The sequence below is a fragment of the Lepidochelys olivacea genome (genome assembly GCF_965140295.1).
Source record: "Lepidochelys olivacea isolate rLepOli2 genome assembly, chromosome: 11".
Lineage (NCBI taxonomy): Eukaryota > Metazoa > Chordata > Testudines > Cheloniidae > Lepidochelys > Lepidochelys olivacea.
The window spans coordinates 79,591,663-79,617,120 of NC_140421.1; the positions used below are offsets into that span (position 1 = coordinate 79,591,663).

General features: G+C 43.3%; 1 protein-coding gene across 8 annotated transcripts in view; it reads left to right on the forward strand.

The window, feature by feature from the left end:
• ADARB1 (adenosine deaminase RNA specific B1) overlaps nt 1-25,458 on the forward strand; it is a 223,260-nt gene that overhangs the window by 171,797 nt on the left and 26,005 nt on the right. For all 8 annotated transcript variants that reach the window (XM_084643474.1, XM_084643477.1, XM_084643480.1 and 5 more), the window contains 4 exons: nt 4,458-4,572; nt 23,551-23,719; nt 24,322-24,470; nt 25,249-25,417. In XM_084643474.1, the coding sequence (XP_084499600.1) occupies nt 4,458-4,572; nt 23,551-23,719; nt 24,322-24,470; nt 25,249-25,417 (602 nt within the window). The remainder of the gene's footprint in view (nt 1-4,457; nt 4,573-23,550; nt 23,720-24,321; nt 24,471-25,248; nt 25,418-25,458) is intronic.

The following is a 25,458-nucleotide window of genomic DNA, read 5'->3' on the forward strand; positions in this document are numbered from 1 at the left end:
TACAGTGTGTGATTCAGACATTTAAAGTGTCAGCTGCACTGTTCTCCCTCAGTGCCATTATTTGCATTAGACCTTCTTTCCTACTTTAACATTTGTTGCTCTTTGTAGCTGCTTATCTGGGTCATCACTTACCGTTTTTTATCCCGTGCTACTGTGTTGCTGCTTTGGGGTGTTCTTACACATTTGTGCAATGGTACTTGAGGAGACAACCACCAAAAGTGGGAAATGAGGTTGCTGTTTAGATACTTTTAGAGAGTGTGACAGTGGCTATGTTTTTCAAGTGTAGAATGTGACAAAAGATTATATGCAAGAAGAACGAGCAGTGTTACTCAGCCCTTTTTCATCAGCCTTAGCTGTCTTTCCTTGTCTGGGTTGTTAATATGGGGATAGGCAAGTCTTTGTGATTTGCAGATATTTCACAGCGATTAGGGACTGCTCCGCCAGCTAGGCTAAAGCCTCATTTCTTTGTGTGGGAACTGGGACGTGCCCATATTTGGGGAGTCCATTGCACAATTCCATCCAGCAGTATTGTGCTCTGTCATAACACCAGTATGAGTGCCAGAGCTTCCTCTCCACCACAGAGGGTCCCGCGCTTCCATTTAGCGGCAGGCTGGGATATTCCGCTTTTCCCTCAGGATCTTTCACACGCCCCTGGGCTTACTGTCCACACCCTGCTCCCAGAGCAGGGTTCCTCCCAGCCTCCCTGACAGGGGGAGTCGCAGGGAGCCTCTCAGTCTCTGGTTGCCCCTTCGGGTATGGTGGCAACAGACCAGACACCCAGCTCAGTCTCTCCCCTCTGGCGGGGTCTCTTCCCTCAGACCTCTGGGGCCCAGAAGGGCCGTCCTCCCTGTTGGGCAGGGATCTCCGGTCCTTTGCCTCTGTACCTGCGTGGCTTCTCTCCTAATGCTTGTCAGTGTCATCACTGCCTAGCTGTCCAGGAGCTCACCTTCCTCCCTCAGCTCCTATCGCGCACCCCTATCTGTCTGGAGGGGAAGCTTTTAATGGGTTCTGGCAGGCCCTTGATTGGCCCCAGGTGTCATAATTAACCTAGAGTAACCCCTGTTCAGCTACCAAGTGAAAAGGGACCTGCTTATCCGGGGGCGAATATATGTGCCTTCCAGCACTCTCCTGTAGCCATCTGGCCTGACCCTGTCTCGTATGACATCCCCTTGGCTAACTGCAAGCCAAGTTCTTCTGGAAGATCCATCAAGTTGTGGTTTGGGACAGGTTAGGTATGGTAATGTTAAAAACTAGATCTCCAGCTTTGCAGCTAGGAGACCCAATTTGTTGACTTGGCGGTATTCTTGAGGTTAAGAACTGAACTGGGACTCTGGTCTGGATTCAATGCTGGGCCTCAAGTAAAGCTTAAATTTTCTGAGGAACCTCCATAAAATCTGTTCATGAGTTTCTGAATTTGAATCATTTAACATAGGTCAGAAAAATTCACATTCCGCAGCTTGTGATCTTTCTAGCTTAAAAACTGAACGCTAGAGATAATAGACATTTTTTTATGGTGAGAGTTTATTTGGAGGTCTTTCTGACATCATGTAATTATTTTGTTAATGAACAAAAAGTAGGAAAAAATTGACAGCATTATTCATCATAATCAGATCATTGGAGAATGTGTTCTCTGTTGCCTACTGTCATTCTCTGATACAGTATGCAGAAGGATTTTTGCATAGTTAATGAGAGTAATACACCACCATCTTTTGTCATTTGCACACAGTAGTGCTTCCTGTATTGAAAGTAGTGGCTATTATGGTGTACAGGGAATGGATTTTGCTAGCCCAGTGGCATCTGTGTTTTGTCAGAAAAGATGATTTTCAACAGAGAACACCTACTTAGTCAAAGACCTGGATCTTCGACAGATCAGTGAGTTTTTTGTCAAGTATCCTGTTCATCATGAAACTGTTCTGCTGGCACAAGAGCCTCCCCACCTGAGTTGGCTGAACTTTTTTAAGAAGGTCCTGGTCTTTGTGAAACTGTTCAGGAAGTTCAGTAGTAGAGTTCCTGGGCTGGCTGAATGGTTTTGCAAAGAACAGGATCTGCAACAAAACAGAGATGAGTTTCTTTGTGCATGTGCCCAGCTGTCTCAATAGCAAATCCTGTTCTTCATAAAAGAAGCCATAGTTGTATTAGATATCTTGTTTTAATCTATTGTCATTATTCTTCATAACTGAATCCTTATGTGCAATGGATAGCTAGTGAAAAACATGAAAAAGTTGAGTTTTCAAAAAGGACAAATAACAAGTAGAATTTGCTTAAATTTGCTTGATATATCCCTGTCATCTGCTTTGCATATATATATGCATATATGCTTTATTGTCAGTCTCTATAACGACAAAACCAGGACTGAAGCTAGCACCAAATGCAGCTTTCTCTGAGTTTTAGCCGGCGCCACTCAACAAGACTCTGGAAAAGTTCAAAGAGCTTAGGGTTATGGCCTGCAAGCTGGACTCATGTCCTCCTTGGCCAGTAAAGTCCAGGAAGGAAATAGGCATTGAGAATTCTGCTAATTGTCACATTATTTCTCATCACTCAGTTTCCAAGGAAGATTGTTGAGAAGGTTGTGGTGAGTCAACTCTGACAATGTCTGGAGCCCTTGGGTTTCCTTGACCTATGACAGTCTGGTGTTAGATCTGATTATGTTCAGGTGTCCATATTTTGTCTTTTAGATCTGTCAGCAACTTTTGGTACTTTTGACCATGAGGTATTCGTGACATGCCAGTGACCCTGTCTAGGGTAGAGAGAACAACTCTTGAGTGGTTTTGCTCTTCCCTGAGAGGACTCACAGGGTAGTTGTGGACAAAGGCTTCTTAGTCCCATGAGCTCTCTTATGGATGGAACCTCGGGGTTTCCCTTACTTCACCTCTCCCCTTGTGTGTTGGGTATATGTGATCATTATGTGAGATAAAGTGGAAGTAGAGCTGCATTGTCTTCAGTATGCCCGTAATAAACAACTCTCTCTCTGTTCTGTCACATCTTGATGATGTGGTCTATCTGCTTTCCCAGTGTCGAGCCAAGCTTAGATGAGAGGTAGGTTCCCAAGGCCCAGTCTGTCTGTATAAGAAAAGATGATGATGACAGTAGGCTGGAGAAGACTATGAGAGAAAATATGGAGGTTATATCCATTCTCTGAATTGGGAGAGCATGCTCACCACTGCATGGTCAGATTCACAATTTGTGGGTCCTGTTACATCCTCTACTGCTTCTGGATGTCTAAGTGGTAGCTGTGGCCAAGAATGCCTTTTTGCCAACTGCGTGGTTGGCTAGAAGGTTTCAAGCATTTCCTTTGAACGTGGAACTTCCATAATCTTCTATGCCATTGTCATCTCCAAATTGGATCACTGCACTGTATTCTGTGGAATTACTGTACATATGAAAACTATTCAGCTACTTCCAAATGCAGTACTTTACTTATTTAGCAATATTTTTCACAAATAGCATCATTGTTCCATAGTCAGCGTTAGCTTCCAGTTTGTTTCCAAGTGAAATTCAAGATGTTGATTTTGACTTACAAACCTCTAAATTCTGTGTTTTCTGGCTACCTTAAAGATAGCTTTTCTCCTCACATGATAATATGTTGAGATCAGCTGTGGTGCTGGAACTAACAATTTCGAGATTTAAACAAGCTGGTGGTAGGTCATTTTAAAGGAGTTTTCCTTAAATCTGCAACTAGTCTTCACTCAGTCTGACAGACCGTAAGTTTGTTGACACTCAGGGCAAATTGAAAAGCCTTCTCTATTATTCCAGGCTTTCCTGAGGATTAAAGGGATAATACTTCTTTATTTTCGATGGACGTCATCGAATTTTATGTTGAAATTGTCCATTTAAAAATTGTATGTTTTTTGTAATAAAACAAAAAATAAAATAGTGTATATTCACCTAAAGCTAAGGGAATGGCACATTTTTATAAATGTGAAAAATAAATAACTATTTCTGGTGTAATAAAATATTTTTATATGTTGGTCAAGATGACCGATTTTTGTTATATTTTGGCCTTATTTTCAGGCCCAGTGTTTAGGTCACTGAAATTAAATATTTTTGAGATACAAGGATAAAAACATGGACTCTTGTTTAGGACTTTAAAATGATGTATGTTGAGATAAAAGCGTTGAATCTTTCTGCCATTTCTTTGTTCTCCCAGGCCCAATTTTTCAAAATTGTCACTACTTTTCGGTCCCTCAGTTATTAGGTTTTCAGTTTTGGGTCCAAGAACCAAAACTCCAGTTGAAGTCTTTGGGAGGTGTTCTGCTCAGCATCCTGGAAAATCAGATGCTAGATATCTGAAGTAGGGCACCAAGAGTTAGTGGACACTGGGAAATCTTGGCCCTAATCAGTGGAGGATAAAAAATTAACAGTGTGGATGATTTTTTTCATCCATCATATTAAATGCCAACATTTAATCGTTGTTTCTTGTTTGATTCTCTCTAACGTGTATTTCTGTGATTCTGCAGGTTTTAGCTGATGCTGTTGCACGCTTGGTTGTGGATAAATTCAGTGATCTGACTGATAATTTCACATCTCCCCATGCACGTAGAAAAGTTCTTGCTGGAATTGTCATGACAACAGGTAAAAAAACCTAATCAGTACTATTTTTAAGTGTTCAGATGCCACGGTGATGGACACAATATAAATACCTCGATATTTAGAAAACATTTGTCTTTACACTTAATTTTTCTTTTCTCAAACTGCTCTGGTACATTTTTTAATGCATAATCATAATGATGGAGTAAATAATAGAATAACTGAAGTCAAGCCTTTGCAAGGTCTTTATTGTAGGCACTGCAGCAAAGTTCTTCTTCAAGTAATATCCCTTTAGGAGCTCCACTTCGGTGCGCATGTGCCACCAGTCACCTTCTATCAGAGATTTTCAGTAGCAGTGCCCCTTCTGCCCACGCACGCTCTATGCACATCCTCATGGTCTATATTGAGGATATATAGAGCTGCAAAGGCAAACTACACTCAGTTCCTTCTTGATCACCTTCCGCCTGAGATGGAACATAAAGCATGCCTGCTTCACTTACATGTAGTTAGTTAAACATAGTTTGTTCTGTTTCTTAGTTTAGTTTAGTTGTAGTATTTAGTTCAGGGAGTCTGTTGTTGGTTTTTCCCCATTTGTTCTTTCCCCGCTTGAGAGGTTGTTCTGGAATATGGGGTATGCCAGGATCCCCAGGCTTTGAGCACTGTCTTTCCTGCTGGGAAGCTATCCTAGTCAGTGACAGACAATCTCGGCACCTCTGTTGTTTGGGAGACATCCATATACGAGTCAAATATAAGATCTGCTTTTCCTGCAAAAGCAGATCTTGTAAAAATAGAGAAATAAAATTGAAATTGTTAATGATGGAGCAAGACTGGCCACCAACCCGGGCTCTGAGAATCCCCCGGTACACCAATCTTCAAGCACATTTAGTGCCCCTCTACCTCTGGATCCTGGTCACCAAGACCCTCAATGGATACAGCACCTGCTTCTGCATCTGTGGTACCAAGAGGCTTGTGCAGTAAGACTGTGTGTTCTGACAAGAGGAGCAGGAATGTTAGGTCTCCTACTAAAAAGTTTCGTTCACCAATCAAAAAAACTGTTCTGGAGACCTCAGGTCCCGAATGTGCACTGTTGAGAATTTCAGTGGTTCCAGTACCGTGAAATCATCTAAGGCTTCCTCTAAAAGCCACTCTAACAATAAGCTGGATTTGGTGCTGAAAACTTGTTCAGCATCAGGTGGTCATGTCCAGTCTAGTAGACATTCAACTTCAAAGAAGTCTGCACCATCAGACGCTACTGTATCTTTGGTATCTGTACACTGTCCCTGATAGCTCTATTGCTACTGCCTGAGTCTGAACATACTCAGTGGAAGCATTTAGTGCCCACAGCACCGATGCAATCTAGACAAGTCCCTACCTTGGTACCGTTGTCAGTCTCCACCGGATCCTTCTCAACACCCCTTCACATATCATCACTACCGCAGGAGTTAGATAGTCAAGGGATCTTTTTATGTTGGGGTCTCCATTACCTACTGGTACCATAAAGTTATCTGTACCATGATCTTCTGTGTTACAGGCTTCACATTTTTCATCAAGACCTCCTGCTTCACGGGCATCAACCATCTAGGGTGAAAGTTATCACCTTCTCTGAAATATGTTGAGGATGATTCTTCTGACTCAGGTTTCAATTCAGGGATCTCCTCTTTACTCTACAAGTCACTACTCTACTACTTAGAGACTTTTGGGGACAGACAACCTTGACCCCAATTTAGTTGGTGTGACCAGTGATGGGTGCCTTCTCCTATGCTCTGGAGCCCTACCAGTGACTTTATTGGGATCCCTGGGCCCTATATCACCAACAGTTCTTAAAGGTCCCAAGTCCCTCTCAGAGAGAGCACAGGTAGAGGCATTCTCCTGCATCTTTGCTACCACCTCGTCACCTTGAGCCGTTAGAGTAGAACTTTGAGGAGCAGGAGGCAAGGGCTGATGAGGAGGTAACACTTCACACAAGTATTTCTTCATCATTGCCAGATGAAGCTGTAATGCCTCCGCCATCTTCCATTGCAAATGATTTTAGGCCGTTTTAGGAGCTGATGAAGGACATTGCAGATATGCTTCAAATTCGTTTAGAGGCGGTCCAAGACACTCATAAGCTCCTGGACATCTTACATAGTTCAGTTTTGTCACGTGTGGCCCTTCCTTTGAATGAGGCTTTATTAGAGCCTGCTAAGACCATCTGGCAGACTCAAGCTACAGCACCCTGTACTTTAAATGTGATGACAAAAATATTATGTTCCAGCCAGGGACTCTGAGGGACTTTTTTACACTTGTCACCAAATTCTTTGGTCAGAGAAGCAGTGAAAGAGCATGGTAGACATGCGAAGTCTATCCGTTACAACAAGGACCAGAAGTGAGGTTATCACTTCGGTCACAAAAGTTAATCCTCAGCAACATTACAGTTCAGAATTGCTAACCACAAAAAGTGGATGTCAAACTAGGACTCAATTAATTACAATACATTGAACAGCTTTATAGAGCATTTACCAGAGGAGCATCGCAAGCAATTTAAAACCATCATAAATTTAAAACCATCATAATATTGCTCGGGCATGTAGGAATGATATCAGGAGGGCCAAATCGCACCTGGAGCTGCAGCTAGCAAGAGATGTCAAGAGTAACAAGAAGGGTTTCTTCAGGTATGTTGGCAACAAGAAGATAGCCAAGGAAAGTGTGGGCCCCTTACTGAATGAGGGAGGCAACCTAGTGACAGAGGATGTGGAAAAAGCTAATGTACTCAATGCTTTTTTTGCCTCTGTCTTCACGAACAAAGTCAGCTCACAGACTGCTGCGCTGGGCATCACAAAATGGGGAAGAGATGGCCAGCCCTCTGTGGAGATAGAGGTGGTTAGGGACTATTTAGAAAAGATGGACGTGCACAAGTCCGTGGGGCCGGACGAGTTGCATCCGAGAGTGCTGAAGGAATTGGCGGCTGTGATTGCAGAGCCATTGGCCATTATCTTTGAAAACTCGTGGCGAACCGGGGAAGTCCCGGATGACTGGAAAAAGGCTAATGTAGTGCCAATATTTAAAAAAGGGAAGAAGGAGGATCCAGGGAACTACAGGCCAGTCAGCCTCACCTCAGTCCCTGGAAAAATCATGGAGCAGGTCCTCAAAGAATCAATCCTGAAGCACTTGCATGAGAGGAAAGTGATCAGGAACAGCCAGCATGGATTCACCAAGGGAAGGTCATGCCTGACTAATCTAATCGCCTTTTATGATGAGATTACTGGTTCTGTGGATGAAGGGAAAGCAGTGGATGTACTGTATCTTGACTTTAGCAAAGCTTTTGACACGGTCTCCCACAGTATTCTTGTCAGCAAGTTAAAGAAGTATGGGCTGGATGAATGCACTATATGGTGGGTAGAAAATTGGCTAGATTGTCGGGCTCAACAGGTAGTGATCAATGGCTCCATGTCTAGTTGGCAGCCGGTATCAAGTGGAGTGCCCAAGGGTCGGTCCTGGGGACGGTTTTGTTCAATATCTTCATAAATGATCTGGAGGATGGTGTGGATTGCACTCTCAGCAAATTTGCGGATGATACTAAACTGGGAGGAGTGGTAGATACGCTGGAGGGGAGGGATAGGATACAGAAGGACCTAGACAAATTGGAGGATTGGGCCAAAAGAAATCTGATGAGGTTCAATAAGGATAAGTGCAGGGTCCTGCACTTAGGATGGAAGAATCCAATGCACCGCTACAGACTAGGGACCGAATGGCTAGGCGGCAGTTCTGCGGAAAAGGACCTAGGGGTGACAGTGGACGAGAAGCTGGATATGAGTCAGCAGTGTGTCCTTGTTGCCAAGAAGGCCAATGGCATTTTGGGATGTATAAGTAGGGGCATAGCGAGCAGATCGAGGGACGTGATCGTTCCCCTCTATTCGACATTGGTGAGGCCTCATCTGGAGTACTGTGTCCAGTTTTGGGCCCCACACTACAAGAAGGATGTGGATAAATTGGAGAGAGTCCAGCGAAGGGCAACAAAAATGATTAGGGGTCTAGAACACATGACTTATGAGGAGAGGCTGAGGGAGCTGGGATTGTTTAGCCTGCAGAAGAGAAGAATGAGGGGGGATTTGATAGCTGCTTTCAACTACCTGAAAGGGGGTTCCAAAGAGGATAGCTCTAGACTGTTCTCAATGGTAGCAGATGACAGAACGAGGAGTAATGGTCTCAAGTTGCAGTGGGGGAGGTTTAGATTGGATATTAGGAAAAACTTTTTCACTAAGAGGGTGGTGAAACACTGGAATGCATTCCCTAGGGAGGTGGTAGAATCTCCTTCCTTAGAGGTTTTTAAGGTCAGGCTTGACAAAGCCCTGGCTGGGATGATTTAACTGGGAATTGGTCCTGCTTCGAGCAGGGGGTTGGACTAGATGACCTTCAGGGGTCCCTTCCAACCCGGATATTCTATGATTCTATGATAAATGAAGGTCAGCTCTCAACAAGAACATCATTGCAGGCCTTCTTAGATGCAGCTGATACTGCAGCCTGGTTCATTTCCACCACAACTGTGATGCGACAAGCATCTTGGCTCCAATTGGCTAACTTCTCTAAGGAAGTACAGAGTATTGTTGAGGACCTTCCTTTTGATGGTGTCAAGCTGTTCTCTGAGTCTGCTGATGAGTTTCTTCACACTTTGAAAGGTTTGATTTAAACTCGTAATCATCTACTCTACTGGAGCCTACAGTCTCACCCTCCTTTCCCACCCCCCTTTTGGATACCGTGTTTACCATTTCCAACCTACATGGGAGAGAATAATATCCAACAAATGGGTGTTGGAGATCACAGTGCCTGATTATTCCATCCATTTCATCTCCATCCCTCCCTCCTACCCTCCTTCCTCATCCCTTTTCAGGGATCAATCTCATGATCAATTGCTGCAATAGAAAGTTGCCTCTCTTCTATGCTTAGGGCCCACAGAACCAGCTCCAGTCCAGCACAGGAGAAAGGGTTTCTATTAGAAGTACTTGCTGGGTCCCAAAAAGAATGGAGGATGGAGACCAATATTAGCTCTAATCTAAAGCATCTAAACAACTAAGTGAAACCACAAAAATTCAGGATGGTGACCCTTGCAGCTATAATTCCTTCTTCAGATTCCAAGGATTGGTTTGTGACCCTTGACATGTATTTTCATGTCACAATTCACCCCCTCACAACAGGTTTCTTCATTTTACGAAGGACAGGTTCGCAATCCTAAAAAAATCTAATTTCAAAGGTTCAGGTATGTCCTTAAAGCTCAGCAAGAAATTGTCTCCAACTATTAGAACATATGGCAGCTTGTACCTTCGTAACCCAAAGCTCCTGGATACATCTTCAGTGCTTCCAGGGATGGCTCAAGGCAGTTTATATGCCAAATAAGCAGTCAAGACAAACATATTTCTGTTCCCCATTGTGTTTTGGACTCAGTCAATTGGTGGAAGGACCCCTTTAAAGTCTGTGCAAGAGCCCCTTTCATGCAACCTCCTACTACCATCATTATAACATTAGATGTGTCCCTTTTGGGATGGGGAGCATATCTATGGTGTCACAGCATTCAAGGTAAATGTTCTTCTCAAGATGACAGGTTTCAGAGTAACAGCCGTGTTAGTCTGTATTCGCAAAAAGAAAAGGAGTACTTGTGGCACCTTAGAGACTAACCAATTTATTTGAGCATAAGCTTTCGTGAGCTATAGCTCACTTCATCGGATGCATACTGTGGAAAGTACAGAAGATATTTTTATTCACACAAACCATGAAAAAATGGGTGTTTACCACTACAAAAGGTTTTCTCTCCCCCACCCCACTCTCCTGCTGGTAATAGCTTATCTAAAGTGATCACTCTCCTTACAATGTGTATGATAATCAAGGTGGGCCATTTCCAGCACAAATCCAGGGTTTAACAAGAACGTCGGGGCGGGAGGGTAGGAAAAAACAAGGGGAAATAGGTTACCTTGCATAATGACTTAACCATTATGCAAGGTAACCTATTTCCCCTTGTTTTTTCCTACCCCCCCCCCACCCCCGACGTTCTTGTTAAACCCTGGATTTGTGCTGGAAATGGCCCACCTTGATTATCATACACATTGTAAGGAGAGTGATCACTTTAGATAAGCTATTACCAGCAGGAGAGTGGGGTGGGGGAGAGAAAACCTTTTGTAGTGGTAAACACCCATTTTTTCATGGTTTGTATGTATAAAAAGATCTTCTGTACTTTCCACAGTATGCATCCGATGAAGTGAGCTGTAGCTCACGAAAGCTTATGCTCAAATAAATTGGTTAGTCTCTAAGGTGCCACAAGTACTCCTGTTCTTCTCAAGAGTGTCCTTTTCACATCAACCTTCTAGAATTGAAAACAGTCAGAAATGCTTGCACAAATTTTGTTCCACTGATGAGAGTCAAATTGATCAAGGTCATGACAGACAACATGGCCTGCATGTTGTATATCAATCAACAGAGTGGGACATGCTCTCCCTTGCTTTGTGCCAAAGGAATAAAACTCTAGAATTTGTGCTTCTTACCTCCCAAGTATACAGAACACCATGGCCAACCATCTCAGCAGGCACTTCTCCTGGACTCACGAGTCCTCAACAGCATATTTCTAACCAGGTGGGGCTTCCAGAAGTGGATCTCTTTGCCGCCACCATCAACACAAACTGCAAAAAATTCTTCACGGCAGGGTGGGACTCAATTGAAGTATCCCTAGAAACACTGAAGTTGTAACCAGGTGTGCTGGGTTACAAAGATACCAGTTGTCACTAGAAGATGCCTTCCTTATTTCAGGGATGAAGGGCTGCCTTTATGCATACCCACCCACACCATTGCTTTGCAAAGTACTGAACAAGATCAAAAAGGACAAGGCTAACATCATTTTAATTGCACCAACTTGGCCAAGACAAGTGTGATATCCTTACCTGATTTGACTTCTCATCCACTGCTGAGAACTCCAACCAATTGTTTCCTGTTGTCTCAGGATGCTGGTCAGACACTTCACCCCAACTGGAAGTTGCAGGCATGGCTCCTAGATGGTTCTTAGGAATAGAGACTTCCTGTTCAACAGAGGTGCAGCAGGTATTGTTAAACAGTAGAAAAGCATCTGTGTGATATACTTATTGTCAGAAATGGAAGATATTTGCCCACTGTGTACCCATCAACAAGTTTCTCCTGTTCACTCTTGTCTTTCCACTATCCTTGGCTATCTATTGGAATGTAAAAGGTCAGGTCTTACTATGATGTCCATCAAGGTTCTCTTGGTAGCTGAAACAACATTGATACTTCTGTGAAAGGTTTTTCAATTTGTACTCATCCCACAACATCAAGATTCCTCACAGCACTGATTAATCTTTTTCCATAGCTTAAGGAACCTATCCTGATATGGGACTTGAACTTTCTCATTAGTTCCCTTATGAAACACCCCTTTGAGCCATTAGTTACATGCTTGCGGCTTCACCTATCCATGAAAAAAGCTTTCTTGGTGACCATCGCTTCTGCCCAGAGTGTCAGAGAACTGGGGGCTTTAATGGCAGCTCCTCCCATCACTTTACAATGTCTGACAAGGAAAAAGTCTCATTTCAACCACATTCTAAGTTTCTACCTAAAGCGTCTTCTGAATTTCATTTTAATCAGACCATTCACCTTTAGTTTTTTCCCCTAAACTGCATCAGGCTAGGCAAGAAGCTGCCTTCCGTACCTTGGATTTCAGAAGGGCATTAGCCTTCTCGCTGAACAGAGCCAAACCATTCAGAAAGTCGCTCAGACTGTTCGTTTCAATTGCAGACAGATCCAAAGGAGCCACAATCTCCACTCAAAGATTTGAGGTGGATCTCTTGGCTTACTGTCTCACGTTATGATTCTGCCAATATTCAGCCTCCTAGATTGTAAGCCCATTCTACAAGGTCGCAATCTACTTCTGTGGCATAACTGGATGTTCTAGTTGCTAAATTTGCAGAGCTGCAACCTGAACTTCAATACCTATTGTCTCCATGCACTATGCTTTGGTTCATTCCATTAGATCAGATGTGTCAATTGGCAATGCAGTTGTGTTCTCAGTATTAGACTCTGCTACAATGCTCCCTCTTCCCTGTGGGGATAGTGTTTGGGAGTCACCTGAACTGCAGCACGAACAGGGTCGTTTCTCCAAAGGAGGAGAGGATACTCGCCTTGTGCAGTAACTGGAGTTTTTCGAGATGTGTGTCCCTATGGATGCTCCACTGCTTCCATTCTTCCCTCTGAATCAGAGATTCCTCTGCAGAACTTTGCAGTAGAAAAAGAACTGAGGGTGGTTTGCCCATGCAGCTCTGTATATCCTCGGTACAGGACAAGAGGGTGTGTAGATCACAGGCACAGGCTTGAATTGGCACTGCTATCAAAAATCTCCAGGTGCATGCACATCTGAAGTGGAGCACCCAGAGAGACACACATCTTAAAGAATTCCAGTTTCTACACAAGGTGAGTAACCTCTCCTTATTCCTGCACACACCTCTCTTTTTCACTGAGCTGTTTCACCATCTCCAGATAAGTTAAGTGAGTCTTCTGAGGCAAACCACATTCTATAAAATACACATACCTTTTAAAATGAACTTTGAAAATAATTGTCAGGATGGTAAATTCATATATATCATTAGACTTGCATCTGAAGAAGTGGGTTTTTTACCCACAAAAGCTTATGCCCAAATAAATCTGTTAGTCTTTAAGGTGCCACTGGACTCCTTTTTGTTTTTATTATACAACAATACATTTCATACATAAACTAGGTCATATACAGTTTGCCTTTTAAATCTTTTCAAGTTTGCATTTTGTTTAGTTATTGTTACTGTGGTATACCTGATTCTTAAGTATGCTTGTACTTAATACAGAGATTACAGCAGTAAAATTACTTACTTGCAAACAGCAACTGTACAGATTTTAATGGCAACCACCGAATCTCCTGATTCAGCTAACAAGAACATTGCCAAGTATGCAAAGTACCATCAGAGTCTGAGCTTCTGTTTTCTGCTCATCTTATCAGTATAAGGATCTAGTGAGTTTGAATGAGAGAAGCTTTGCAGTCCTGATCACTTTTGAAATTCATTTTATTGAAATTCAGTTTTATGAATTATTAGTAAAGAGTAAAGTCTCATAAAGGAGAAAAACTAAAACTGAATGTTGTAATATACAAAATCCCAATGTGTCTAAGTATTACACAACAGGTAAAACACACAGAGTGTCTGCTCTGCACTGATTGATTTAAAGGCTTTTAGATGGTTGGCTTGGGCTATTTTTTGTTTCCTTTCCCACATACATTTTATTTTGGGCTGGTTTTAAATACAAAATCTAACTGGGGTAGACTCAACAGAATGTATGAACAATAGGGGAACTACCTGTCCTGAATGTCAAGGGACATTCTGTAATATGTCATAAAACCTATCCAATAAGGGGTTTCTAAGAAGTATTTGGTCAGGTAGCAATTATGTTCCCAGGCAATAACCAAGTAGAGCACCGTATATGTTCGTATCACAGTATGGGGTCAGATTCTCTCCTGCACCAAGATATATAGTTGATGCACGAAGACCATCAAGGAGCTGGTTTATGGTTGCCTAATTCTCAAGTTGATCCAGCCCTAACCTCATACAGAAACTAACTATGATTAAGGAACCAAATACCTGTGAATTGCCAGAGCTCCATCTCTCCCTCTCCCCGTCCTTGACATATACCCTCTTCAGGGGTTCTCAAACTTCATTGCACCGTGACCCCCTTCTGACAACAAAAATTACTACATGACCCCGGGAGGGAGGCCAAAGCCCAAGTCCAAGTCCCACCGCCTCGGGCAGGGAGGCCAAAGCCCAAGCCCAAGGTCTTCAGCCCCAGGCAGGGGGCCTGTAATCTGAGCTCTGCTATCCAGGGTTGAAGCCCTCAGGCTTCAGCTTCGGCCCCGGGTGGAGGAGCTCAGGCTTTAACTCTGGCCCCAGGCCCCAGCAAGTCTCAACCAGCCCTGGCGACCCAATTAAAATGGGGTCTCACACCACTTTGGGGACCCGACCCACAGTTTGAGAACTGCTGCCCTACAAGGAGGAGAGATGGAAGCAGCTGGCATAGAAGTTAGCTCTGCTGGCTATATATGATTTGAGAATTCCTCTCTTCTGGGAACATAGCAGGTGTCGTTTGCCAGATGTGGTCAGTTTCTGGTTCCTTTACAATAAATCAAGCATCACAAAGGAACGAAATCACAAATGGAAATGTGGCCCATGATTTTTTACCTTAAGTAAAAGTTTAGTGTTTTGTCCTTTCTCTGTATTTTTCATGCAGTTGTCCTTTCTTTTTTCCAAAGCATAGTCTGTCATCCTAAGAGACAATACACAGGATATTTTGCTAAATTTGCATATTAAGTTGTAGTGTGCAAAGTTATTATGCCAGAAATTAAGTCTTTGGATGTGCTATACAGCTCTGTTTTGCTATTCAAAATGATTAACTGTTCAAAAACCTGGTTTGCCAGTTGCATTTTTAAAAATCTAATTATATTTTCCTTGTGGTCCTCATATTTTTCTTCCCTGGCATGCTTTCTAGTTTCTTTTAATGGGTCAGTGCCTTATAGTAAGACTAATTAATAAACCAGACATGATGTTCTTAAATGCTACCTGGGGGGCATGGATCAGCACTCATGTCACCCTCCCCGTCAGTAGCCCACCCGGGCAAGGGAAGCTAATAATCCAAACAGTGGACCAAGTTTGGTGATGAATCCTGGTCATGTGCCACCTGAGGCATGTTGCCATATGCTAAGAAGAAACGATGCTGTCTACCTCCATGGGGCCAAGTTCTACAAACTGGAACTTAGCTTTCTATCACTCTGTCCCAGAGGAAATCTCCCTTTTTTACTAAGAACTAAATACCACAGAAGGTTACTTTCTCAAATTGGTTATAATCAAATTTTGCTCCATATGAATAACTTGATATTAGACCCTGTTCTTTAAGTTTTTCCCCTGTATGGTTAATTTTAAAATATGTTATAAAAACTCTGAATGAATAGAATTGTATGAAATCCAGAGACTTAAAGTACTGGTTACAGCCAAGCAGAGTGTGCGCAAGTGCTGTGCCTTTCAAGCCTAATCTGCACAATCATTCCACCCATTCTGAGCCTCTACTTTACAGAGCTTGGCAAACAGTTTGGCAGTTTTGTGAAAATACACATGTGGGGCTAGTATCAGACCAAATTCATTCAGTATTCCCATGAGCCCTGATCCTGTAATGAGATTTATCCCAGTGAAGCCATGGACCTGCATGAAACCCCATTTAAGTGGTGATCCATCAACAGTACAAAGGAAAACTACAAAGCACGTTTCAGAGTAACAGCCGTGTTAGTCTGTATTCGCAAAAAGAAAAGGAGTTCTTGTGGCACCTTAGAGACTAACCAATTTATTTGAGCATAAGCTTTCGTGAGCTACATCCGATGAAGTGAGCTGTAGCTCACGAAAGCTTATGCTCAAATAAATTGGTTAGTCTCTAAGGTGCCACAAGAACTCCTTTTCTTTTTACAAAGCACGTAATAGTCTTGCTGACTTAAATGGAACTACTCACATGTTTCAAGTTGAGCATGTGTTTGAATGGTTTTCTGGATTGGCATCTAAAATTGTTGACTTTAAATCACTTGGGCTAAGTATATTATTTTCATTGAAACTTGAAACTAGATAGCACTCTTCTTTGTAAAGAAAACTTTTCCCTGCTGTACCAGAAGATTCATGAAACTGGACTGAGTTTTGGAATTTTAACCTAGATTCAATCCCTCATCTCACTTCCATCTCTCTTCTCCTATCAGGCCTTAGTTTGTCCCCTTACTTTAAAGAGCTTTCTGCAGTTGGCCTGGTTTTTCCCCACCCACTCTTTCCAGGATCTTCAAGAGGCACCAAAGGATTACTCCCCAAGATCTACTGCCTCCTGAATTCTGAAAAGGGTCTTTTGGGTTGAGTTCCAGAATTCACTTGGGGTATAGTTGAGGCTGTGGAACATTGGCATCAGATTTCAAATGTGGTTTGAACCTAAAGCAAATCTGAAAGAGCTGACCCCATGAACCTATGTGAACAAATTCCACTTCTTCAAGTTTACTATATCCATGCAAAGCTATGCCAAAAGGCTTTAAAAAATTTCTGATAATTACCAAAGCTGCGAATTTGCCCAAGACACTAGGAATATCACCTTATTCCTGCAGTAAGTGCCATGGGATCTTCCATCAGTGTAAGTTACCAGAACCTTGACTTTATATCTCATCCAAAAAATTGCATTTCCAAGAACATCATGCCTGCTATCATTGTGCTGGCATATTAGTTCAGTACTAACTGAGGAAAGTGTACCGTCTAATGATACAGTCTCCCACAGTATTCTTGCCAGCAAGTTAAAAAAGTATGGATTGGATGAATGGACTATAAGGTGGATAGATAGCTGGCTAGCTTATCATGCTCAACGGATAGTGATCAACAGCTCGATGTCTAGTTGGCAGCTGGTATCAAACGGAGTGCCCCAGGGGCCGGTTTTGTTCAACATCTTCATTAATGATTTGGATGATGGGATGGATTGCACCCTCAGTAAGTTCGTGGATGACACTAAGCTGGGGGGAGAGGTAGATATGCTGGATGGTAGGGATAGGATCCAGCAAATTGGAGGATAGACAAATTGGAGGATTGGGCCAAAAGAAATCTGATGAGGTTCAAAAAAGACAAGTGCAGAGTCCTGCACTTTGGACAGAAGAATCCCATGCACTGCTACAGGCTGGGAACCAACTGGCTAAGCAGCAGTTCTGCAGAAAAGGACCTGGGGGTTACAGTGGATGAGAAGCTGGATATGAGTCAATAGTGTGCCCTTGTTGCCAAGAAGCCTAACGGCATATTGGGCTGTATTAGTAGGAGCATTGCCAGCAGATTGAGGGAAGTGATTGTTCCCCTCTATTCGGCACTGGTGAGGCTACATCTGGAGTATTGCGTCCAGTTTTGGACCTCCCACTACAGAAAGGATGTGGACAAATTGGAGAGAGTCCAGTGGAGGGCAACAAAAATGATTAGGGGGCTGGGGCACATGACTTACGAGGAGAGACTGAGGGAACTGGGCTTATTTAGTCTGCAGAAGAGAAGGATGAGGGGGAATTTGATAGCAGCCTTCAACTACCTGAAGGGGGGTTCCAAAGAGGATGAAGCTCAGCTGTTCTGAGTGGTGGCAGATGACAGGACAAGGAGCAATGGTCTCAAGTTGCAGTGGGGCGGAGGGGTCTAGGTTGGATATTAGGAAACACTGTTAGGAGGGTGGTGAAGCACTGGAATGGGTTACCTAGGGAGGTGGTGGAATCTCCATCCTTAGAGGTTTTTAAGGTCTGGCTTGACAAAGCCCTGGCTCCTGAGGTCTCTTCCAGCCCTAATCTTCTTTGATACTATGATTCTATGAACAGTATTCTTGCCATAGAGGTCGACTCCTCCTGCAAAGAGGAGCAATGGAGCCAGTCCCTGCAGACCCTTAGGGCACAGGATTCTACTCCAACTACTTCCTCATACCCAAGAAGAAGGGAGGAAGGAGACCAACCTTGGATCTCCGACACCTCAGCCGATTCATTTGAAAATCAAAGTTCCGCATGGTCACACTTGCGGCAGTTCATACCTTCACTAGAAGGTGGTTCATGGCTGTAGGTATGCAGGATGCCTACATCCATAGTGACATACGTGTGACCCACAGATGATTCCTGAGGTTCATGGTGGGTCCTCGGCACTTCCAATACTGGGGTCTCCCATTTGGACTTACCGCTGCTTCACGAGATTTCACAAAAGTTTTCTGTGTTGTAGTGACTCACCTCTCATGACAAGGAGTCCTTCTCTTCCCTTATCTAGATGATTGACTGCTGGTGACACAGTCCAGAGCAGCAGCTCAAGAATTGGCATCCCAGCTTCTTCTATTCCTCTCCTCCTAGGTGTAAGCATCAACACAGAAAAATCAACTTTACGCCCTACACTATCCCTAGAATTCATAGGAGCATGCATCAGCGTGGCCTCCACACATGCTTATCTCCCAAAAGACAGATTCCTGAGCTTACTGAACCTGATCACCTTAGTAACTTCCAGCCCCTTGGTATCAGCCAGAAGAACTTGCCTTTCCCTCCTCGGTCACATGGCAGCATGCACATACGTCATGCACTTCACTTGCCTAAGATTCGTCTGTCTCCAACTCTTGCTGCAGGGAGTCTACTCTCCCATGCACCAATTCATGGACACCATTCTCAACGTTCCACCAGAAATCCTCTCTTCCCTCTGATGGTGGACAAACCCACTCCACATTTGCTTCAATATGCCCTTCCTTCCATGCTCCACAAGTGTTACAATTATAATGGATGCATCACTCAAAGGCTGGGGTGCCCACAAGGGAGATCACAGGATGCAAGGCGCTTGGACCACTCGGGAAGCCAGGATGCACATCAACATCCTGGAACTTTGAGCGGCATGCAAGGCATGCCACATGTTCTTAACAACTATCTGTTCTCATCATGTCCTCATTATGTCAGACAACACTACTAAGGTTTACTACATAAACAAGCAAGGGGGCACGCGGTCTCGAGCACTATGTGTGGAACTGGAAATGGTGCATTTCACATCAGACCCTCCTGTCGGCAGCCTATCTGCTGGGAGCTCAGAGTGTACTTGCCAATGCTCTCAGCAGAAACTTAGTAACCTGCTACAAATGGGAATTGCGTGGCGCGGTAGATGTGGACATTTTCAGCCACTGGGAAACACTGATCAGGGACCTCTTTGCATCTCACCAACACCAAGCGCATTCAGTACTGTTTGAGGGGAAGACTCAATGTCCACTTGCAAGGGGACGCCCTGATCATGAACTGGTTGGACCAGATCAGCTACGGTTTAATATAGTGCCCTCTATTGCCACATGTTCTGCACAAACTCAGATGGGAGAGAGCGACGGTCATCCTGTGATTACTCCATATTGGCCTCCCCAGTTCTGGTTTCCTCTTCTTCTTCACGTGTCAGTGTCCATCACTCCTGCTCCCAACATTCCCGCAGCTACTCACGCAACACAATGGCACACCGAGGGCACCTCATCTCACAGTGTGGTATTTGGATGGATGCCTCTCCTAATGCAGGAATGCTCACAGGCAATCTGAGACATCCTCTCTAATAGCAGAAAGGAGTCCACAAGGTGATCCTACTAGGCCAAATGGACCTGTTTCACTACCTGGGCCCTACATAGAGGTCTTGACCCCAAGGCCATGGGCATCCCCATGCTATTAGACTATTTTCTCTCTCTAAAGACCTTAGTGCTCACTCTCAACTCCATCAAAGTACATATAGCGGCCACTAGTGCCTTCCACCCTCCCATGGAGGGGCACTTCGTCTTCACCCACCTCTTGACTACCAGATTCTGGAAGGTCCTTGTACACAAATACCCGTCCATCCAGGCTGTCACTCCTCAATGGAACCTCAACTTAGTCCTCACGTCATTAATGAACTCCCCCTTTGAACTTTTGGCCTCTTGCCCCCTGTCTCTTCTTTCTATGAAAGTAGCTTTTCTGGTCGCCATTACCCCTGCAAGGAGGGTTGGTGAACTGGTAGCTATGATGGAAACCCCCCCCTTTTACTACATTCCATAAAGACAAGGTCTCAATACACCTGCATCCTAAATTTCAACCAAAGGTGGTTTCCTGCTTCCACCACAACCAACCCACACACGTGCCTGCTTTCTTTCCCAAACCGCACGCCTCAAGTGAGAAGCGGCAGCTCCACTCTTTGGATGTACGTAGGGCCGCTGGCCTTTTACGTGCGAAGAGCAAAGTGTGGTATATGGTGTATTGCCCCCCTACTTCTGTGCTGCTAATGCTGGTGGTGCTGCCTTCAGAGTTGGGTGCCTGGCCAGCAGCCGCCGCTCTCTGGCCGCCCAACTCGGAAGGCAAAAAACCAGAGAACCGCTGTCACAGGAAATTTGTCACACTGTCACGCCACGTGATTTGCAGGGTGCGGCTGGGGCGGGGAGTTTCAACTTCAAAACACTATACAGAACAGCAAATCTTTCAGTACATCATAAAAGACGTTACTTCCTAGAGGCTGTCTCTTATATCTTCTCTGTCCAGCTGGTTTAATACAATGCTATGAGAAAAGATCATTTATAGATCAGCTTTCCTTCTTGCTGGTCCATAATTGCAGAGTTAATATTTAAAAAAAACCAAATAGGATAAAGACTTATTTTACCTGTTTTGTTTTTGGATATGTAATTTTTAAAAAAAAGTGGGAGGTAGGTAATCTAAAACAGAAGTGCACTCTTTCATAAATTCCAGTACAACGGGGTGAGCACTCCATCACCTACTACAGGAATTTCCACGATCCGTAGCTGTGGAAATGGAGTCTCACGAGATTAAGGCTTAAAAAACATACTCACAATAACCAGTCAAACGGAGTACAGAACATACAGCGCTTGGTTTGCCTGGGTTCTCTTGTTATAATTGTATAGCAACCACCTAGCAACTTCTGTGTTAGCTAAAAAACAAAAAGCAATAATAAAAATATATAAACAAGTGCAAAAACCATGGCATAAAGGATATAAATTTTGGACGTAGACATATATTGTCTGCTATTAAACAATCTTTACAAAAATAATTTGATTAGGCTAATCAGTATTATAAAAGATGATTCCAGTGCTTATTCTGAAGAAATTATCTTTATTAGGAATTAATTTGTAGAGTAATTCCTGTGCAAACTCTAACATTCTAGCTTTAACAGCATTACACATCTACAATGTCTGTCTCAGAATCAACAAGAAAACATGCTTTATCTCTCACAACATGCTCTGTATATAGCCAGTAGGAGTCTGCCATATGTGATTTTACTTCGGGATAAAAAGCATAGAATCGTTCTTTATTCCTCATGACAGCAGCAAAACATCAAAATGTTTGCAGACAAATCAACACAAATATAGTGCTGCTCCAAAACTCTGAACTGCTGAGCTGCAGCAGGAGCTGGGGACAGATCTTGGAACCTTCCTGAGTTAAGTGAGATTAAGAGTATGAATAAGGACTCCTTACAGCGTAAAGGTTTCAGGCTCAAATCTTTGGCTCCTGCTGGTAGGTTTCTGCATGCTCCCAAGAAGAGAGTAAGGGAAGGAGAGAACCTAAGCAGACCTAGGGGGAGATGAACTCATCTTGTCCTAGTGCAGAGAAGCTGAGAGATGGTAGTCACTGATAAAACTGACAGGTTTCAGAGTGGTAGTCATGTTAGTCTGTATCAGCAAACACAACAAGGAGTCCTTGTGGCACCTTAGAGACTAACAAATTTATTTGGGGATAAGCTTTCGTGCGCTAGAACCCACTTCATCAGATGCATGGAGTGGAAAATACAGGAGGCAGGTATAAAAATACAGCACATGAAAAGATGGGAGTTGCCTTACCAAGTTGGAGGTCAGTGCTAACGAGGCCAGTTCAATCAGGGTGGAAGTGGCCCATTCTCAACAGCTGACAAGAAGATGTGCGTATCAACAGAGGGAAAAATACTTTTGTAGTGACCCAGCCATTCCCAGTCTTTATTCAGGCCTAATTTGATGGTGTCAAGTTTGCAAATTAACTCAAGTTCTGCAGTTTCTCTTTGAAGTCTGGTTTTGAAGTTTTTTTGTTGAAGAATGGCCACTTTTAAATCTGTTATTGAGTGTCCAGGGAGATTGAAGTGCTCTCCTTCTGGTTTTTGAATGTTACAATTCTTGATGTCTGATTTGTGTCCATTTATTCTTTTGCATAGAGACTGTCCGGTTTGTCCAATGTACATGGTAGATGTACAGGAGAACCAGCTCCTGATGGTGTGGCTGATGTGGCTATGTCCTATGATGGTGTCCCTTGAGTAGATTTGCAGACAGTATTTTCCACTCCATGAATCTGATGAAGTGGGTTATAGCCCACAAAAGCGTATGCCCAAATAAATGTGTGAGACTCTAAGGTGCCACAAGGACTCCTCGTTGTTTTTGCTGATAAAACTGAGTGCGATTTCAGGCATCTAATCTGAAACGTATGTCTGAAATTATTTGTAAAATACACAGTAATAACTATCATAATGAATAACCCCTTCTCCCCTAGCTCCTCCCACACTTCCTTCTCTCCTAACCCCTGCACTCCCCTCCTGTGTCTCTTCTCCCCCAAACCCTTCTGCACCCCTTCTCCCTTAACTCCTCCTGTGTCCCTTCTCCCCAGTCCCCTGCACTCACCTCCTGTGCCCCTTCTCCCCAGTCCCTTGCACCCCCTCCAACGCTAGGTGCTCCTTGTGTCCAGATCACTTCCCCCATGTGGGCTGCATAAGGGAAGGGCAGGACAGCAGCTCCTGATGCTACACAGCCCTGGTGGAGAAAGTGACCTGGACGCACAGAGCGTCTGGTGTTGCTGCTCATCCCCCTCTCCCAGCCCAGAGGAACATTCTGGGGGGAGGGAGCCCAGCAGCAACACCAAGCGCTCCATGTGTTGCCACTCACCCCCCTGAACACATTTTTCCATGGGGAGAAGCAGGAAGAAATCTGGGCACACCCTCACGCATTGCCTCTGTGAATTTGCGGGGGGGGCAATGCCCCTGTGCCTCCTGAAAGTTCACCCATGTGCAGCACTCCCTGCTGTCACTCACTGTTCCGGGTGCTACCCTTCGCACCAGCAGCACACCTCTGCACTGCGCATGGCGCCCCCTGACCACGGCACCTGGGGGGTCACCCACCCCTAAGGCCAGCCCTGCTGCCCTTTACCACCTTAGTCGAAACGATGAGGCAATGTAAGGGCACATGCATGGACCCAAGGACATTACTACTTCGGAAAGCTCTGGCTGTGGGCACTTCGCTTGCACCTTGCCCTCAGTGGAATGCAGAAAGGGACCACACATTTCAAGAACCTCCAGTTCCAGGTAAGTAACCTCCGCTTTCAGATTGAAGCTTTTTTTGTAAAGAAAATGTTTGAAGAAAAATACTTTCTTTTTTAAGAACATGTTTGAATTCCAAAAGGAAAGTCAGTTATTAAATTTGTGTGCATTTAATTACATTTTCTTCCTGAAATTTGTTTCCCAGGTACAGATGTGAAGGATGCCCAGGTTATAAGTGTTTCCACAGGGACGAAATGCATAAATGGAGAATACATGAGTGACCGTGGTCTTGCATTAAACGATTGCCATGCAGAAATTATATCTCGCAGGTGCCTGCTTAAATTTCTTTACACACAACTTGAGCTGTTTGTAAGGTAAGTTTAAGGAGGCTGAGATTGTGCTATGAACATCATGTGTCTATCTGATGATTAGTTGAATTGTAACACAAAGCTAAGGAGTCCCATTGAAAAAATTATCATATAAAATAGCTGAAGTTACTGAAATTTTAAATTGAACGCTCTGGTCCCTGTCACAAAGTGTGAGCTTAACAGAAAAACACTCATTTAAGGAGGCATATCTATAACTATATTGAACTCTGATATTTTTATTATGGTTCAGAAATAGTGAGTTATGAATTAATCATGTCGTTCTTCAAAGTGTAAACACATTTTAGTTATTCAACTGTTCTTTGAATTGGTGGAAATAAAATTAAAATGCCATCAAATGGACTAGCAGATGTATAGTTTTGTTTCAGTTACTAATGGTCCTTTATAAGTTCACTGGGCAATGTCAGGTACTCTTTATTTCTTGTTTCTAACTTCTTTTCTTTCTGTATGGTTTGCAGTAACGCTTAGGTGACACATTTGATGCCATACGTTAATAATTTTAATGTATAGTAAGTTACACTGGGCTTAATCTCCTGCATTTGTTTCTCTTCAGGTTTTGACTACAGTTCTCTTCTTTGTTTATATTCCAGTAATAAAGAAGATCAACAAAAATCCATCTTTATCAAGTCTGAACGAGGCGGATTTAAACTGAAAGAAAATGTGCAATTTCATCTCTATATCAGTACCTCTCCATGTGGAGATGCTCGGATTTTCTCACCACATGAAGCAGCACAAGAGGGTATGATTCTAGCTATCAAGGAATTGCTTAGAGTATATTTGATTACAGACAAATGGCAACATTAGAAGTAAGCAGTCATTTTAATTCTGGCCTCTTGTATATGGATTTGGGGGGGGGGGAGAAAGATCTCTTCTTGAAAATCTGGACCATTTACTTTAGACTAAATATAAACAGAAAAACTGGCCATTTGGGCTAGAAGCTAGAGCTGGGAAGATCCTGGGTTCTGTTAGGGATAAGCCAATAACTCACTTTGTGTCCTTATGGAACTCATTGGGCTTCCTCATCATTGCTGCCTTTTAATGATTTTTGTTGCTCTTCTCTGAATTTCCTGATTTGTTAATGAGACAAAGTGAGAGAGGTAATATCTTTTATTGGCCCAACATCTGTCAGTGAGAGAGCTGGTCCAATAATAGATATTACCTCATCCACCTTGTCTTTCTAATATCCTGGGGCCCACATGGCGAAACTACACTGATTTGTTAATTTCATTCTAGCACTGAAATGCCCAGAACTGAACTTCAGAACTAAATACTATATCTGAGATGTTCTTTCCTGAAAAGCTTGGTTTAATAGAAAATGTATTTTGGAGAATATTGTATACAAGAAAGATATTTGATGCTGTAGCTAAATTAAAATGAGTAATAGAAATCGGTACCAAACTTTGTGACCTTTTCCAAGATGGTTACCAGCATAAAAATATATTGCCTTCACTCATTTCATGACCACTGCTTCTGTACAGTTGTTTCTTAATTGACTTAAAACAATTTTTGTCATTCAGATCAGGGAGACAGACATCCAAACCGGAAAGCAAGAGGACAGCTACGGACAAAAATAGAATCTGGAGAAGGGACAATTCCAGTCCGATCTACTACTACCATCCAGACGTGGGACGGAGTATTACAGGGAGAGAGACTGCTTACTATGTCTTGCAGTGACAAGATAGCTAGGTAAGATATTAAGTGTCTGGTTTCTCTTCCCTATTATTCTG